The sequence below is a fragment of the Ictidomys tridecemlineatus genome, chromosome 8, assembly GCF_052094955.1.
Source record: "Ictidomys tridecemlineatus isolate mIctTri1 chromosome 8, mIctTri1.hap1, whole genome shotgun sequence".
NCBI lineage: Eukaryota > Metazoa > Chordata > Mammalia > Rodentia > Sciuridae > Ictidomys > Ictidomys tridecemlineatus.
The window spans coordinates 33,980,399-34,000,537 of record NC_135484.1 but is presented as its reverse complement, the minus strand read 5'-3'; the positions used below and the strand labels follow the sequence as shown (position 1 = coordinate 34,000,537).

Genomic DNA, 20,139 nt, shown 5'->3' with positions numbered 1-20,139 from the left:
TTTTTCTTCCAGCGCAAAGAAGAGATAGAAAAATACTGTAAAACACTCAAAGTAAAGCCTGATTGTTTTCATATCAGAGTCTCAGAAGATTTTTCACCAAACATTTGAGCAGAAAAACAAAACAAAAAAAAAACCCACAAGAGAAACTGATGATTGTATATTACATCCTAGAAAGAGTAGTCTTCTAAGTAAGCTATTATTAGGAGGAACAGAAGCAGGGATGTCCCCATCGACAGTGGATAGAAGAATTAAGCTGAGCAATGAAGTGGGAGCCAGACTTGGTTCTGCATTAGAGCTGTAGATCTGAGAAGGATGATAAAGTGAGGTCACAAAGCATAAACACCATCTGGTGGTAAAGTCAGAGAGGTGTGAGTCTCATTTGAGTACCAACTCAGGCCCCAGAAGGGAGAGAGAAACCATACAGTTTATGTAAACAGGGAAAATTGTATATAAATAATGGTTAACTGAAAAAGGTAATTACTAATTTAAAAATAATAAAAGAATTACATAGCATGTAGAAAGGAGCAACTATTACCTGTCAGCCAAGAGAGAGTTGACACTAAACGAACTGAGGGCTAGGATGGAGCACACTCCCCACCCTGGTGAGGCTGACATTCAAAGGTGGGTATAGAAACCACAGGTATCAACGGCCTACTTGTCATTAACAACAACAACAAAAAAACACAGCAAATCATTAGAGTTAGTGGGCAAGTGCTCATCTTTGGAAGCAGTACCATTTTGGTGGAGCACAGACATGCAGAAGCTATTCAGAAGCAGTATCATCTCAGAGTTGTATGATGCAGCGAGAAGCCATTGAGAAAAGTGCCTATGGGGGAGAGTGGCCTGAAGGCACAGCTGGGACCCCTTCAGGGCCTTAATTCTGTACTGAATAATAAAATAATAATGGTAACAATATTAACAAAGAAACATAAACAGGATGGAAGTTTCTTGGACCTCTTTGGATCTTTTCAGTGCCTTCTATTAACAAAGCTTGACACACTGCCACCTGGCCATAGAGACATTTCTACAAAGTCTCACTACAATAAAGCAGGGTGGATTTGGAGCTAGAGCCTGTAGTTTGACAAGTGGCACAAATGGCCCCTGAAAATGATTTATTCCAAGATTCTAAATGACTTGTTAGGAATCTACTGGATTCCTAAATGTCACTAAATGTCAAGAGATATGAACTCTAGATCAAGAGCAGAAACTTTAAGAATGTAAGACAAAAGGACAACTGGGAGATCAGAAATTGAAAATGAGTGAAATGCAAAAGAAATTATTCAAAAGAAGATAAAACTGCAATTGTAATTAAAACATGCATTGATGCTATAGACATACCATAAAGTTCTCATTATATAAAACAGGAGCTGAAAAAAATGGAGAATGTCAATTTGAGATGTCAATACAACTAGAAAGGTAAAGGAAGGAAGAGGATTAGGGAAGACATTAGGAGATTTAGATTTGACAGACAAATAAAAGTAATGTCCTTTAAGAATTATAGTTGATCCTGAAGAACAAAATTAATAAAATAGAACAGATAAAAATATCAACAATACATCAGAATAAGAGTCAAATTTGCATCAAAAACAATTATGTACTGTAATTCCAGCAACTCAGGAAAATGAGACAGGAGGATCAAGGGTTGAAAGCCACACTCAGCAATTCAAGGAGGCAATAAGCAACTCAGTGAGACCTTGTCTCTAAATAAAATACAATAAGGACTGGGTTTGAGGCACAGTGTTTTAGTGCCCCTGAGTTCAAACCCCAGTACTAAATACCAAATAATAATAATAATAGTAATAATAATAATAATAATTGTTATTATTATTATTACTATTATTATTATTTCTCAAACTGAAACAACTCACCATGTTCTGGTAAATTAATGAAAACCCTCAGGTTTTTAAAATTTTGAGCAAAAAAATTGCATTACATAAACAAACTGAAAATAATGCATACAACTGAGGTGAAGAACAGAGGTCACCAGTCAATTCCCTCAAATCTGGGCTGTCTGCAAAGCTAAACTTCAAAAATCAATAAATAAGATTTTAATTCTCGAAGCTCTCCATGGCTTCCCTGCATCTGGATTGATTCTCCTCTTATGTTCTCATACCATTTTCCATTGTATAGTGCTTATTCTGTCATGTTATAATTCGTATTTATTGGTCTCCCTCCACTGGACATAGGTATGCTCCCATAGAACTTTCATGCTGCAGTAGTGAATCAATGTGTAGTGAATATGAAATGAAATTTGGTTGTATGAAGTATACTCTTTGAAGCAAAAAGTATATGAAGAAAACCCATATGTAACCCTTCCCCACCATGGAAAGACAGAAATAAATACATTTCTTCTTATTCACATAGCATTATGATTTCTATTTGTATAAATGGAAGGAACAATTTTAACTTTTGGATCTACTGATGTTTCCCAAGTAACTAAAACAAGTAGTACAAAGCATACGATAGATACAGGATTGTTATGTGTTTGAATAAAGCCTAGGAGCGCTAAGATTAAAGTTGAAAATATTTCCTATGAAGCTGTATTAACAGTCACCGTCTTTCTCTCCTCTGTAGGCTTGTAATTGCAGCATGGTGGGCTCCTTGGATTTCCAGTGCAATGTGAACACAGGCCAGTGCAAGTGTCACCCAAAATTCTCTGGTGCAAAATGTGCAGAGTGTAATCGAGGTCACTGGAACTACCCTCACTGCAATCTCTGTGACTGCTTCCGGCCAGGGACAGATGCCTCCACCTGTGACTCAGAGACTGGAAAATGCTCTTGTAGTGATCAAACTGGGCAGTGCACTTGTAAGGTAATATACTGTTGAAATGCTTCAAGGAAAAGCCTCAATTCTGATTCCATTCTTCAGTTTCAACTTCATGAGGTATTTGTTAATCCTATTTCATTACACTGTACCAAAAAAAAAAAAAAAAGTCATTGCCAGAATTTCTCAAGTTCTCCAGCACAGATAAGTTATGCTTTTCAATAACTTACTTTCAACCCAAATCCAACTTTTTTCCAGTTGATAGAGATGATGTATTTTCAATAGTAAAGCTAAAGAAGTTTTTTAAAATATATATTTCCTTTGATTAAACTAGAATAACCTGTGGGGTGGGGCAAATAAGACTTTTTCTAAACATCAGAGAAAATCACAGCTAAACACTACGCTTAAAAAAAAATTTCTCCTAAACTTAATCTTTAATCACTGCATATTGGGAAATTAATTTACTGCTGAGAAAGTTCAGTAAAATTTCACCACATACAAACACTGATATTACAAAGAGTGACTGTGCAAATTTCAGCTCTCATTAATATTGTGAAATGATGTAGAAAAACAGACAATTAAAAAGGATGAGGATTTTTGCCATTAAATATTTCTGAAAAATCAATCCAGGATACATGCAGCTAAAACTGTGTCCCAGGGATCTTTTCAAGATAAAATCTATGGAAAGAGAGACAGAGAAAACAGAAAGAGATAATCTGGGAGTGGTTATCAGTATAGTCTTAAGGATTTAGGAAAATGACAACTTCTATCAACAAAGGACCCAGTCAAAACTAAGTACAAGGCTACATTATTACATAGTATAGTTATATTTATGTGCTGTATATAATATGTGTTATATGACATAGACATTATATTATAACTTGAAAATGTACATTTTTTAACCTCTGCCTGTTTTAATTTTACTTTTGGAATTCTCATGAGGCTTTCATATTGCTCACAACAAAATTGTAGGGAAAAGTGCCACTTAAATTTAAAACATATGTATCCACTACCCTTAGTAATTGATGCATTTATAAACAAAATACTTCTTTTAAAAACCCATGAAATCCTAACAGTGAATTTAAATACATATGGCATTAAGATGTGAGTCTAATATTCAGTATTCTTTTATTTTATTAATGAAGTATAAATGTGTTCCTATTATTCACTGTTAAGTTGGTCTCCCCCTAACATTGCTGTTATGAAACTCGAATGGGCTCTCCTCTTTCTTCAGGTGAATGTGGAAGGCATCCACTGTGACAGGTGTCGGCCAGGGAAATTTGGACTTGATGCCAAGAACCCACTTGGCTGCAGCAGCTGCTATTGCTTCGGTGTTACTACTGGGTGCTCTGAAGCAAAAGGACTGATCCGAACGTGGGTGAGTAAGGAGTTGCTGAGCCGTGTAATGGCATAATGTTAGTTCCTGCTGGCATCTTTTTGTTGGCCACCGAGGGATGGTAGGTAATGGCAAAACATTTAAGTAATCTTTTCCCCTGTGCACGTTCAGAAATGGTAAAGGGGCTATGTGCCATTAGGCACTTGGAGTAAATGACTTTTTAAAAAATTCTTCCTTAAAGATAGTTCATTTATTCTTGATAAGGAAATAGATGTGAAGTGAAGAGGAAGCATTGTCAGGGAGGCATTACCCTTTCACATGGGAAGAAGCTCTGTCTTGAGGAATGAGGGCACCAGAGCATGAATTTTGATATGTAGTAATGCAGCAATAAAAACCACCAGAACTTGTTACATGTATTCCAACAGTCCTTAGGAAATCTTTAGTTTTTAGTGTGAGAGCCTGCTCATATTTAGCCTTAATTTTCTTTTAACTCTTTTTACTTTTAAATTCTATTTTTATTAGTATAAAATATTTTAGTTTTCAGATATTATAGTTTTCACTATGCACACTAGTTAAAAGGACTCATCCCCTGACATGCTCACCACTAGGTGCCCTATTTCTTGTGAGAACCCCTCAATAGAATGGGAATAGGCACCGTAGATAGATGTACAGCGCATAACTTAGTTTTAAAGTAATGCCCCAAAGACTTTCAACTCAACTTCCGGTTGCATTTTTTACCTAACCCAGGTAACTCTGAAGGCTGAGCAGACCATTCTGCCTCTAGTGGACGAGGCTCTGCAGCACACAACTACCAAAGGCATTGCTTTTCAACATCCTGAGATTGTAGCAGACATGGATCTGGTGAGAAAAGACCTCCACTTGGAACCTTTTTATTGGAAACTCCCAGAACAATTTGAAGGAAAGAAGGTAAAATAAATAAATACATACATACATACATACAAACACTTTTGAATTCACATAAAAACAAAGTAAAAAGTAAAAGATGCTTTTAGAATCACACTGTTTGGAGTATTACCTACATCTCCATTTTCTTTTGTTAGTTGATGGCCTACGGAGGCAAACTCAAGTACACAATCTATTTTGAGGCTCGGGAAGAGACAGGCTTCTCTACTTATAAACCTCAAGTTATCATTCGAGGTGGGACTCCTACTCATGCTAGAATTATCATCAGGCATGTTGCTGCACCGCTCATTGGCCAACTGACAAGGCATGAAATTGAAATGACAGAGGTAAAGTTATTGGTTGATTAGTACCAGGATACCAATTGTTTTGCATTCAATGTTGTCAACGTGGTTTCTTTTCTTACTCACAGAAAGAATGGAAATATTATGGTGATGATCCTCGAGTCACTAGATCTGTAACCCGCGAAGACTTCTTGGATACACTATATGACATTCATTATATTCTTATCAAGGCTACTTATGGAAACATCATGAGACAAAGCAGGTAAACCGTGAAAGAAAATGTTCAAATTAAGGTCTGACTGTAGACTCTTCAGGACAGGTCAGTAAGACACCAGATAAGATTTAGAAGTGGTTGCTTTTGGAATGTGATAATAAAAAACAAGCCAAGGGTGGCATTACTACCAAAAAAAAGGGAAATAGCACAAAAACCTGAGTAAATCAGAAAAAAATATTGAATTCACTTTAGATGGGGAGAGTTAAATTGCTAATCCAAAATGCAGGAAAACATGTCGTTTTGATCACATATAATTAGTTGCTGTGCCATAAATGTGTTAAGAGATTGCTAGAAAAGTGCCCTCCTTCTTCTCTCAGGGGAACCAGGTAGGGCCAAGTTAGTTTGGTCTCTTCCAACTCTGAGCATCCTCATCTGTTCACCCCAGTGTACCATCCATGTATTTCCCCTTTGCACCATTTACCTATGCGTCATGACATGAAACAACTGTGAATCATATTGAAAACACACACACACACACACACACACACAGAGAGAGAGAGAGAGAGAGAGAGAGAGGGAGAGAAGAACAGTAAGAATAAATGAGGTATCATGGAATCCAAGCCATTGTAATACTTCCAGGGAGTATTCAAAGTTTGGTATGACTCAAAAGAGGCCAGTTTAAATGAAGCTTATTGGGACTGACACTTAGGACCACACTGGTGACATTCTTAATGCCAGTCTCAATGGAGTCCTGGTGCAGGAATAATCTCAAAATTTTAAAGAATGAACAGCACACCATGAACCAAACATTGTGAGCATGCACTGCTGTTTCCATGAATGCAATTACAAAAGGGAGGAATGACAGTGTCAAAAGTCAAGGGATAATTGTTCAATTTGAGACGGAAGTAATCATTTTAATAACTGTTAGGAAAGGATTAGTAGCAAAGAAAATGTTTAAAATAAGAATAAAGAGAGAATAATGGTGAAGCCAGGAGACTTTGATAACACAAGGGCACCTAATATTTTTCTTTAGTAGAATGAGCAACTTATTCAATGAGATAAATTGAGAAATCACTCAGATGTAGGTAAGTCTTATATCATAGAAGTAGAAGGTTGAGTTGATTTCATCCAATAGTCTCAATTTCTCTTTTATGTATTTTTCTCTTATGTTCTGTAAGAATATGGAAGCAATATATGTTAGTAAAACTAATCTTGCATAATAAATTAGTAAACCAGGCCAAGAAAACAACACAAAATTATGAAGCCTCTCATTGTCAAATTAATGCATCTGAAAATCTCATATTTCAAATATTTATACTGTAATAAGTATTTAATATAGCAAAATAATTTTTCATTTCATGAAGATCCAGATTCCTTTTTTATTGATATAGGGACTTCAGGTAAAAGAGTAAATCAAGGACAAAAAATTCACTTTCTAATCTATATTCCTTTGGTTTCCTTGTCACATTCCTCACTGTAACAGGAGTTACGTTTTATATGGAATAATTAAAAACCATGTACTGAAAAAGTGCTGTCAGCTATATTGTTAATTATTTTAGAATATCAAATGTACAGTAGGTGGTAGAAGCCAAAGCAGGTTTGCATGTCATAGATATGCAAATCCATTATTTAGCAAATTGTTCCAAGCTGCACCAAGAGTTAGGTAGGTCACATTTTTTGTGTGGTGTGGAACTGATGAAAACAATGTTGTCATTCATTTTTCAATGCACTTCCTTTCCCTTTCTCACCAATTTAGCCTTTCTACAATGTGACACTTTGTCTCTGAACCCCCATATGTCTCTTTTTCTTATCATATTCTTTCTCATTAACTAATGACAACCTTTGGTTTAAGTGACAATTTTATGAAACTTTAGAAAAAAATATTTTCCTTTTTCTAAACCCCATTAAAAATTAGCAAAACATCTAGCAATGATAAGAATAAGGCAGATAATCAGCACCTGATCTTGTGAGGCAGTGGAATCATGACAAATGTTGGGAAAAAGTTAAAATATTTTCAAAATATAACACACAATCCTACATCTTTATTATTATATAAAATTTAATAGTCTCAAAAGCAGAGACTTTGGAGTATATGTGTGGTTGGAGATTCACACTTTACACATTTTTGTCAACCTAGCCTTTTCATTTTTCCTTGCTTTGGCCTTCTCTTACCTTTGTTGGAAACAAATAACTTTAAAAATTTTCCCATATTTTTTATTGGTGCATTACAGCTGTACATGGTAGTGGAATTCATAGGTACATATTCATATATGCACATAATATAATAATATATTTTGGCCAATATCATTCCCCAGTAGTTCCCATTTCCCTCTCCTCTGTCCTCTCCCTGGTCCCTTTCCTGTACTCTACAGGAAATAACTTTTGCCATTCAGCATTCATTGAAACAGAAGCCATATCTCGGATACAGACAAAATCATTGCTTTTCTATCTATCCCGCATAGCCACTCTTCCACCTTCCTGGAATCCCCTTGAATCCCTGGAGAAAAACTTTGCATTGCAGAATTATCTATTGTTGCTTCAGTTGATTTTTAAACACTTGTCAGTCTGTCATGTGCATACTTGTGCAAGGCAGAGGAGGCGATATGATGGTAATATATCTATGGCTATAAAATACCATGGAGGTGCCAGAGGAGAGGGCTTCTCAACAATACCAAGTTACCTTCTTGCTCCCACAAAGAGCCTGAGGGTAATAGAAGAATGGAGTTTTTTTTACCAGAGGGGAGTGGTTTATTTATAGCTTACTACCACTGTATGTACTCTAAGGAGGGGCGAATGAAACCTGAATTTTAGCTGAACATACGTGTCATAAAGACTGGCTCATCTTCAGAGTGCAGATTACAATGCTAGTGAAACCAGAATGTGCATTCATAACTCAATGAAACTTACCTATGCTTGTTATAAAGTTTATGATTTCAAATCCTTGGACTATTGGAGGTGACTTTTATTGAAGCAAGACTGTTTATTGTCTCATTTAAAAGTTTATTTGCAGAACATTTTCATGTTACCAGTTAGTCAATCATGAAATAGTCTGAGTTTATGGACTGTGTATATTTTTAATGTATAATTTCAAATTAATGAAAAGGATATCAATATTTTCACTGTGATCTTTTTATCAATTATAAGGTCTTTTTCAGCAATAGGAAGGGTGCATTAAGTCACTTGAAGAATTTATTTTAATGAAGTTAATAAAATATTAACTTGAAATGTTCTTTCTTTGTCCTTATGAATACACCAATATTATATCATGCTAGATTGTTGTTTTCTGGGTGGTTTTCTAAAGTTCTTAAAAGGACATTCAGAGGCTAGAGAGGAAGAAATTGGGAACACTAATACATTAAAAGCAATTTCACTAGTGACTACAGGAGATATTCTTACAGGGAATGACCTTGGGTTGTCTGTTTGAAAAAAAATATAAATGTCTAATTAAATGTCCATGTCTACCTGAAGCCACTCACACTTTAAAAAGTGGAGCGGAAATCTTTATAATAAAGTCTCAACAGGATATCAGATATCCAATTTACTGAACTCCTTAGGATTTATGTGGAATTTTTGCTAATATGTAATCTCAATCTTTGAGGAAGCAAAAATGTAGAAGGAAAATGTGACACATGAGCCCCTGTGGATATAGGCAGCTTCAAAACAATATATTTAATTAACTTAATTGAATCTTTCAATTATATGTAAACATACCAAAATGCACTTGAAGTTGATAAGAATCTGAAGAGAGTCTTCTTGCAGGGTTGAGTATTTTGAGGTGACCTGAGCTGACTGATGGGATGATCTAAGATTGTATTTGCTCTTTCCAGAATTTCTGAAATTGCCATGGAGGTAGCTGAACCAGGACGTATAACTGCAGAGAGTCCTCCAGCTCACTTGATAGAAAAATGTGATTGTCCTGTGGGCTATTCTGGATTGTCCTGTGAGGTAAGCTGGCTGCTACTGACCCCCTTCCCCTCATTTCAGGAGCCAAGTGGAATATCCTACACCCCCTTAGGGGCTGAGACCTTGCAACAGGCTACAAAAGCTCTTTCAGGGGAAGATGGTGCATTCCCAAATCCCAGTTGTGCTCTTATACATAATCTTCACCTGTTTTATTGGATCTTTCCCTCACAGTGTTAGAAACAGTAGCAACAGGATGATGTTATTGTGACCAAGGAGTACAAATCAGAGCTAAAGAGAAATATTTGATAAAAAAATTAAAAGATTCATAAAAATTACGAAACAGTTGGGAGATAACATTGTTTTCAAAAGGCCTGTCTATTATAACTGATCTATTTTCTTGGCACTATTTCTGAACAACAGTTAGAGGCATTTAAACTGCAGTGATTATGAGATACAATTGTATCAGGTTTTGAAAGTGTTTTTATAGAGATCATAACAAAACTTAAGCACTAAGCAGCAGGCTGTTCCCTTCAATGTGGCTTCTTAGAATGATATATATTGATTCAAGAGTGCTGCTGTCATTCAGTCACTGCATTTTCAAAACGACCTTTATAAAAAAATTAATTTTCTGGGATATTCTTTTGACTACCTTCAGAATTGGAAAATTTTGTAGATCTTCGTCTTCTGGAAGTCAATTCAATTTCTACAAATATCAATTAATAGAGATAATGCCGGAAACATGAAATGGATGACAAATGAGTTTGAACCTCAGCTTCACCATGTACTAGGGCTGAGACTTTGCAACAGGTTACAAAAGCTCTTTCAGGGGAAGATGGTGCATTCCCAAATCCCAGAATAACTGCCACCACACTTGGCCTCTCCTGCAGACCTCTAGTCCAACACTTGGCCTAAGAGGGGCCTCAGGAACCTTCTTGACAGTCAAGATTCTTTCTCATTAGTCACAGTGGTTGGTGCCCATGGCATAGCAGTCAAATAATATTAATAACTCCCTTTCCTACAGCCTGTGAATTTTATGAAAACAAAATAAGCTATGAGCTTTAAGCCCTGGTCACCAAGCCTGGCATAGAGTCAGTGCTAGTTATTGAGGTTAATATTATTATTATTGTCATAAATCTATATCCATGTGTTGATTTATGTATAAATGATTTTCTATACCTTATTCTGTGAATAGATCTGGGAATTTTTGTTAATTATGGCACACAAGTCAAATGATGACACCAGGTCAAAACAAAAGTACAATTTAAAAATACTGAATATTCCTGAGAAGTGGCATGGCAAAATGAAAAGAAAAAGGCATTTGGTTTTGGTGAATCTTACCTAGTTTGGCTCCCATGATTGTTACTGACCTTGGGAGAGTTTACCTCTTGAATTTTCATAAGGATTAACTTAATTGAAAACATAGGTGGAAAGCCCCATTGTAAACTGATGTTATTATCATATGTATTTACACCATGCAGAGAAATTTCATAGCATAACTCGGAAATCTTGTGAAGCGACCTTGAAATAATTTCATAGCCTCTTTTTGTTACTGCTCTGAGGACAATATACATTTGAATGTGCCTAGCTTGATTTAATAAATAATCAAATAATCAATCTTATTATTAAATCATAACTCCTGTGTACATCAATTCATACATTGGTATACCGACATGTAGGTTTATATATTGCATTTATACATACATATATACATACAACCCATCCAAATATACACATTCATACACAGTGTATAAGTTATGAGTAAATAATGAGACAGTGTGCTCATATAAAATATGTTAACTTCCCAGTAAGCACGAAAGATAAAAAGGACAGAAAGAACTTCAGATTTTTCCAGATAAGAGATAAACTTTTATTTATTCCAGGGAGTGTGCAGCTGCACTGCTGACTCACTATGTATCTTTGGTCAATTCCCTTAATTTTTATAGTCATTAGTTATATAGTTATCCAATCTATGAAATGACAGGTTGGGTTTTGAAGTTCTAAAATTCTATGACTCTGCAATATTATTCTGCTATAGAAGATATCCAGCAAATACTCAAGGTTGATCTTTAGATATCTTGAAAGAAAGTTATTACAACTCTATTTTCTCTGAATTTATTTAAAATAATACTGATCACTTACCAACAAAACTGTTAGTAGAGTGGCAATTTATTTTAATGCAATTTACCTTCCGTTACTGATTTCAAATGTTAAAATCCCTTCTTATCGTGGTCAATAGGCTTTTCAAATAATATGTTCTAAAACATGATTTCCTATTAATTTTAGTAATTTTCCATTGTATGAAAATATAAATTAATACAAATTTAAAAAATGATAAAAGAATGAAATCAAGAAAAACTGGGAATATGTTCAATCATCTGCACCGGTGGCTTTGCCTGTGTCCTGTGAATTTCACCTAAGCTCCTATTTACAGACAATAATTACAGTAATATCTTAGTGAGGAGATTATAAAGATAAAGGCTTATCTCTCATAATAGGGTACCTGAGATGTTTGCCACAACCCATTGCCTCTAATCCATTATACATCTTATTTATGATTCATCTTGATTCTAAAGTGTAATTACCAGGCATAAAAATCTAATCATCAAAGCAAGAGCTAAGGACAGTTTTGAAATAGTACATCCCATTCCAGTAACATATGCTTTGGGTCATGAATACACAAAGCAATTCCTTCACAGTATTTTCACCAAATGTGTGGTATTCTGGAGATATCTACATTTCAGGCTCTTCATTTCACATTTTTTTACACAAAATGTGACTGCACATAGACCAAAAAAAAAAAAAAAAAAGTATTGGTTACGCTTAAAATACTTTTAAGTTTTAAAGACCTACCTTGTAGCATTATAACTGCATCCCTGCTCATTAACAATGTTAGTGCTAAAAGTGCCCAATCATTAAAATTTATGATTACCTTTGGAAGTCAAATATAGGACACTATTTTATTACTAGATTTGTTTTTGTTAGAGTCTTGGAGTTTACCTGTTCTTCAGGTTAGGTTAGGCTTAGCATGTTGCCTAAACTAAACTAAAGTCAGTTTAGGATGCATGCAGGTACTATTCATATTCATGAAATTTTTTTCTTAAAAATGGAAAATATCCTATATTAAATATATGTTCTTTGCAATCATATCATGGGAATCAAAAATTCACCAATGATTTCTAGGTCATGTTTTAATAGTTTCAGCCTCTACCTGCCCCCACCTCCTATATTATAGCAGGGATTCCAGCTCACAGTTGAATGGCTGGTGCTCCTTTGGTCACCACTCATAATCAGTCACTTGTAGCAAACTAACTTTTTAAATCCTCACCCAGTTTATGACTATTATCAAATGATAAAATCCAAAAGACAAAATGTAGAAGTAGACTTGTCCCTTTATGTATTCCCACCTTTCAGGGTCTCCTTTAACACATTCAGTTGAACTGAGACTCAAAACTCAGTTTTCAACTGTGTTTAGTCATGTGCTGTTTAACAACAGGGACATGTTCTAAGAACTGTGTCATTATTCAATTTCATCACTTATGAACATCATAAAGAGTACTCACATAAACTAAGCCAGCTACAATATCAATAGGCAATATAATTTTATGGGACCACCACTGTATATTTAGTCTATGGTTGACTGATATGTGCATACAAATATTGAAAACATGGTAAGGATAATGACATACATTGTAATTTTCTTTCCCAGTATAGCTCAGAAGAATCACAATTGCCTTTATTTTTAGTTCATCCTCCACATATGTGTTGATTTATTTTAAGTAAAGTTATGCCATTTAATTCATACAACAATGCTGTACAAAAACAAAGTTTATTTATTGAATGCTTACTATATCCTGAACAAGTCCAATCACCTTTCCTAATATACATATACCATCATCGAGTATGATGTAATGGATGTAATGGATGAGGAAATTGAAGCTTAGGCACATTAAGGAACTTGTCCATGATGATCCCACAGCTAAGCAGAAGCAATTTGAACCACAGTAGGCCTATTTATAAAATGCAGATAAACTTATACTCAGCTATTATGTTGTACAAGATTCTTATGTTCCAGGTGAGGAAACTCAGGTCTGTAGTACATGAAACCTGCACAATAATCACATGTAGCAAGAGGTAGAACAAATTAACTGAAGTTAAATTTGCCTGGTTGAGAAACCCATGCAAAGATAAAAGACAAGAGTATTTTTATTGGCTCGAGCTCAAATATCTATTTTTATTGTTGAACTGTGAGGAAAGAAGGTATTACTAAACTCATGTTCATTTCTCACTACTTGAAACAGCTAAAGCTTTCCAAAATTTTATGTAGGATTTTCTCCATTACAAAGGGAGGGTGCTGTGCAGCTCTGAGCCTGGGGCTTGCTGGCCTCTCTCATGTTTCATTCTGTTCTCTCTAGTTTTTCACATTTTTGTACAAATTGGATTCTAATATTTTTAAGAGACATTATATTATGAAAGTAAAAGTGGAAAGAAAGCAGAATCAATTGAGCTATGCATAATTTCAGTATGTGAGAAGAAAACTGTGATAAAGTTTAAGTTCAAGAAAAAGAAAAGATAAAATGAACTCAGTAAAATTTTCATTTATTTGCTTTTCTTTAATTCACCATTGTATTCTAGAAAGAATTTTAGAAGAGACATTGTAAAGCAGCTGTATTTTTTAAAAGAGAGAGAGAGAGGAGAATGAGAGAATTTTTAATATTTATATTTTAGTTTTCGGTGGACACAACATCTTTATTTTATTTTTATGTGGTATTGAGGATTGAACCCAGCACCCCGCCCATGCCAGGCAAGCACATTACTGCTTGAGCCACATCCCCAGCCTAAGCAAGTGTTTTTAATCCTAATTCAAATATAATTATTCTCATGAATAATATCAGTTCCCTTAGAGTGCTAGGAGTTATAATTTTTGAAAAACACCCTTATTTTTAAATATAAAGAATAAATACAAAAGATCAAGAAAAAAAGAGAAGATTAAAAAGAAATAAAAAGGTCACATAGTTTCTTTAAAATTTCTAAGTTTTTGCATTGTGGAATAGTCCCCCTCCTTTGGTAACTCATTGTTATAATCTATCAAGGCACAATAATAATCTAAAATTTTGGAAACATTAGAAATCCTCTGAGTTAACAGACCTGCTTATTTGTGGGATGAGGAAACTGTGTATCACAGATAATTAATTTGACCACGTCCTGCAGGAAAAAAAAACAAAACAAAACTACCTTTACAACCATGGTTTCCGTATTCATTATGCCATAATACCAAGGAGTGTGCACGCCCCTCTAAAAGCAAACAGGGGAAATGGGGAAGCATACTGGTCAATTGCAAACCTGATATGCTTATCATATTCTCCCAGGAGTTTTAAAACCAACCCTAGGATCTCTAGGGGTGGAGCAACCTAGCACATATACCAATAAAATAACAATATAATAACAATACCTTAGGAAGATATTCAGGGATGAAATCCATGCAAAAAAAATTATCTTTATTCAATAGTTTGCACACCAACAAATTGGGACAGCCTACACTGTGAACCACCTTTAAATATACCTCAGTATGTTTCTTCAATTTTTCTTAAATTAATTCCTCAATTAATTTCCAGATCTTATTCTATAGCAATGGTAAAAATTGCTATAAAATTATATTCCTATAAAATTACAGAAATAACTGCTATGAAATAGATAATAGGAAGAAGCTTTATCAATATATATGATTATGCCCACTGTGACACAAACAAAATGCAAAAACTTTTGAATACTCTTTTCATTTTCTCTATCAGTTTTGCTTAAAGCTGAGGCATTTTTAAATCTCATTAAAATTTATTATTGGCTTCTAAAAGCAGAGAGACTCTTAATTAAGTACTTAATTGAGGTACACATTATCCAAATCAAAATAAACAGGATGAGTGTGCTGAGTATTGATCGATTTTCTCTTTCTAAGCAATCCATGTATATTCCAATCTGGACTACTTAATGCCAGAATCAAAGGGATATGAGGCAGTAGGAAGTTCTTAATCCATTATTTTTTCTTCATTTTCAGCAATCATTTTTCTTCCTTCAATGGGAGCAAAATTTTTAAGTGAAAAAAAAAAAACTTCATTAGCTAAGTTGGTAAAACAGCCCTTTTATTATAATCAGTGGAATCTGAAAAGCAGATCACTACCTTTTAACCAGAAATGAAGCTATGTCTGATGAATGCTAGGGGTCTGAACCTGGAACTCAGACTGTCCTCTCTAGAGCTGGGATCTTCCTTCCAGAAAGCCAGAAATGTTTTTGATATATTTATATGATAACTGAATGAAGATGAACATCTTGATTTCATCCACTTCACTAGCAATTTTCTGTTGGCTTTCAGATTTTTATTGTAAAATGAAAAACAAATAGATCAGGGAAAGAAAATTTTTATTGGTAGCCTAATAGTCCCAAGAAATGAATAGCTTTGATTATTTTGCATTTCTTCCTTTTATATTCTTTACATGATATCAATATATATAATGCATTCTTGACATTTTAAAATTTTTTGATGAATTTCATTGGACATTTGCTATTCATTTAAACACAGTAGAAACAGATTTTAGGTTGTCAAGGATGTTGGAATTGTCTTGTTAGCCATATGACAATGTTAATTAAAAATAAACCTCTTTCTCAAGTGGGAAAAAAAACAGTAAAGCTTTTTCAGGCAAAGAGCTATACTGAAAATGAAAGCTTTTTTTTTTTTCACTAATATCTGGTTACATGGATGCTGCCTGTATCTGTGTGCAGAGGAGGGACCCAGCAAAAATTTACATTAGGTATCAACACGCACTTGAGTTTGTAAGTGGTGTTACCCTATCACACATTGGAAAAAGAAGTCCATCTTCATAACCAGAATTTTCATTGCTGAAGCAAGATTTCTACTTGGCTGTCCTAATTGGCTTTCTTTTCTTTCAGACATGTATGCCAGGATTTTATCGACTTCGTTCTGAACCACGTGGCCGCATCCCTGGTCCCACCCTGGGAACCTGTGTTCCATGTCAGTGCAATGGACACAGTAGCCTGTGTGATCCTGAAACATCCATATGCCAGGTAGGCACCTAATCCTTTCTTGTCCAAGGTCCAGGTGAGATACTGTATGCAGAGGCCAGCTGGTCTGCAGAAAGCATGATTGAGTGTGTGTGTGTGTGTGTGTGTGTGTGTGTGTGTGTAATAAAACATGTAGGAGAAAAACAACAACCAACATATTCTACATTTTCAGAAAGGAATGAAAAATGATAACTGGAAAAAACAGTTTATGTCATGAAATAGAAGAATAGCAGCACATTAAAAGTCTGCTCTACCTTGGAACAGTTACAACCCTCATGTGTTTCACCCTTTGCATTTCAGTTGCTATGAGAAATTCAGGTTTCCTATGTCACCACCCCTCCCCTTAACGAATCACCACACAATTCTATATGTCTCTGCTGACCCCATGTGCCACCTCTTCTCATCTGCTGAAGTCCTTCCACCGAGTCTCGGCAGAACTCGTGGTTAGATGTCAGCAAAATCCCCTACGTACTTCTCCTCTTTTCTTCTTGTTCTCTTAGTCTTGCTCTCATTGAATCCTGGCTATCCCCTTGCTAGCTGCTGCTATCCCTCTTAAGTAGGAGCCACTGTTTTCTCTCTTTTCATTACTGAGTCTGAAGATAAGACAGGGGTCTGTGGCCCTCACTGATGGTCTTATATCCTGCTCCTTTTCTCTTCCACATGACCAACTTGCTGTGAATCTCATGTCCCCATCTCTTGCCAATTACACTTGCTTATTAAAGTTGCCTTCTGATCCTGGGATAAGCTACGCTGTTCCCTGAAGATTTTTCCTCTATATCATTTTCATTATCTTTAGCACTATCCTATCATAATTCTTGGTTATTTTTTCTTCTATATCCTTAACTGTTGGTTCCATGTACCTCTGAAGTCTCCATTTTAAGGACCCTACTATTTCTTAGCCATCGGTTTTCTCTCCAGTTCACTTCTTAATACTTCAACATTTCAAAGCTCATCATTGATACTTATACCCTATCTCTCGTGCTTCCATGTTTTTAACCAGTATAATATTAGCATTACTGCTTACGACGTTCATTTTTTGCTGCTCTCTCATTGGTTGAATCCTACTCTCTATCTACTACACCTGCACCTTCAAAGCCAAGTGTGGCTGTAGAAAAACAGACAACTTCCCTTGATTCTCAGTTTAAGCTCATGACCACTCTCTTCAAATGGACCCTCTGTGCTACCCTGCAGTCCAGGCACTTTTCTCTAATGGACATTCCTAAAAGACAAGTTCATATCTTCTCTTCCCTATTCAAGTCCAGACCTCTTCTCCCACCTCTTAATTCTCCGTTATCAGTGCTGCTTCTTATTTGAGAAATTAGAAGCAATCAGAATGGAAGGAACATGTGCTCCTACCACCTCAGGCACCAACATCTTTGCATCTGTGCTCTATTATTCAGACTCTTTTCCATGCTTTGGATCAGTTGTTCTGTCTAGGGGAAAAAATTGAGTCTTCCTCATACATTCAATATCTCACATGTCTCCCACTCAAGGACATCACTCCTGCTAATCTCTTTTTCCTCTTATATTGTCACCTAAAATGCAATACAAACTCTTTTGACTCTGCTTTCCTTCTAGCTATAACTTCCTTCTTCCCTTCCATCTGTGAAGAGTCATCCCTGCCTACAGTTTCTCTCTGTTCATTCTCTCTTAATTACTAAAACCTGGCTTTCATCTCCACCACTATACCATAGTGCCTAACTAATGCTCAGCCATGGTGGTCTCACCTACGTGATCTCTTAGCCTTGTTTGCCACTGGCAGTCACCCCCTTCTTGAAGTTCTCTGTTTGGTTAGCTTCTCTGCCATAATGTTTTGAGGACTGTCAAACTCCAGGAGGCTACTTCTCAGCCCCCTGTGCTTCCCTCTCTGTGTAGCCCAGGATTCTGGGGACTCAGTCCTTGGGCAATTGGCCTGTATTACACTCATCTTCAGGGTGATCTCACTCAGTGCTGTGGCGTTCAGTATGTACTTAGGAGCCCATAGTGTTTACCAGGATTTCTATAATTTAATCCAGTTTATTTATTATATGAGATCCACTGTTCAACACTTCAAAAATTTATTGTGGTATAGGGAAGGAATCTTCAAGTATATGTTAATGTAAAGAAATTTTATTTATTAGGGCTTTCTTTTCTCCTTCATATTTTATGGTATCTGAGTACATAAAACCTATTTCTCCCATGTTAAAATATATTTAAGGATTATCAATTTTGTTGTACTTACTTTTATATATGTAATTTTCTGATTAACAACATCGCAGAGTAACTTATAATATACAAGCAATCAAGGCTCTTGTTTTTGAATTGGGTTATGAGGCCCCCATGGAGGGTACCTCATCTCTGCCTAAGTTATCTCACTTCACTGGCTGAGTCTCTTCCAAGTTCCAGCTAACAGGCATCTCTCTGTAGGGCCTCTCAAGGCGCTTTATCATTGTCCTTTCTTCCACGTTTATTAAATAAATACTCATATATTTTTTTCAACTACATTTTTCTTCACTGTTTCAATCCATGCTCTAAAAAAAGTTACTAGAATTTTGATTGTAATTGCAATTAACCAATTTGTAAAGATTATTATATTATTTATTCTCCCTCAACCCAGTGATATAATACTCAATTCAAACATTTTATGTCTCATAGTGAACTTTTAATATCGCCTATGTAAATTATACATTTTATATATTAAAATTATTTGTATATGTTTTACACTCTTATTTCAATACTAAACATTAGGTTTTTTGTTTCAATGTAGTACATTCATTAACTGGTCATTATTGATAAAACGTTTTTTAACATGTGTTTGATGCTCACCCACTTTTATTTTAGTTCTATAATCTTTCACTTGGTCATTTTACTAATTTTATACTTATATATTTTTCAATAATTATAATTATTTTTTTCTTACCAGAAACTATATGTTATAATAATTTTATATTTTTCATTGTCAAATTCTTCCAGAAAACCTTAAATAGAAAAATAATCAACTCCCTATTTTATTCCTTATCTCACATCACATATGAATGTCTCACATCTTGTACCATATGATGCCAGTGGTTCATTTAAGAAAAATATTCCTTGTCATGTAAAGAGAGTATCTTTTCAACATGGCTTCTTTAATTTTTTTCTATCAATTGGTGTAAGATATTGAAATTTAATACAAACTTACTTGGGGAGAAGGGGAGGGAGTGAAGAGAAATAGGTAGTTTTTTCACAGTAAGCAGATGGTTGATTTACTGAATAACTAATTAACTATCCTTGAATTCCTGAAATAATTACTATTTGGTTTTGGTGTAATATTCTTTCCCTACTACTTGTCTTTAAGATTCAATAGATAATATGGGAGAAATAGATTAACTTATACCTTCATAAGTGAAAATTAAATGCAGAATTGTCGTGCAGTTTTTACTGACATTTTTAGCAGGGTTAAGTTAGCTTCATATGATTAATTTAGAAAAATTCATAAAGAATATACCTTAATTTTATTTCTATTAGAATAAAAGTTACTGTCTTTATGCAGTCCTTTTGGCCACTTGGCTATCATTGCTATATTTGTTCCTTAGAAATCCTCAATGCAGTTCTATTTTTTGAGAAATCCCTAGGTGAAGTAAAAAATAAATAAATACTTCCATCAAACATACACAGCCAGTATAAAT

General features: G+C 35.0%; 1 protein-coding gene across 1 annotated transcript in view; it reads left to right on the top strand.

Moving 5' to 3' along the window:
• The window catches only part of Lama2 (laminin subunit alpha 2), a 572,217-nt gene that overhangs the window by 375,368 nt on the left and 176,710 nt on the right, over positions 1 to 20,139 (top strand). Inside the window, exons 23-29 of the mRNA XM_078019194.1 lie at positions 2,575 to 2,811; positions 3,998 to 4,141; positions 4,847 to 5,026; positions 5,161 to 5,349; positions 5,433 to 5,566; positions 9,346 to 9,463; positions 16,361 to 16,495. Coding sequence (XP_077875320.1) covers positions 2,575 to 2,811; positions 3,998 to 4,141; positions 4,847 to 5,026; positions 5,161 to 5,349; positions 5,433 to 5,566; positions 9,346 to 9,463; positions 16,361 to 16,495 — 1,137 coding nt within the window. The remainder of the gene's footprint in view (positions 1 to 2,574; positions 2,812 to 3,997; positions 4,142 to 4,846; positions 5,027 to 5,160; positions 5,350 to 5,432; positions 5,567 to 9,345; positions 9,464 to 16,360; positions 16,496 to 20,139) is intronic.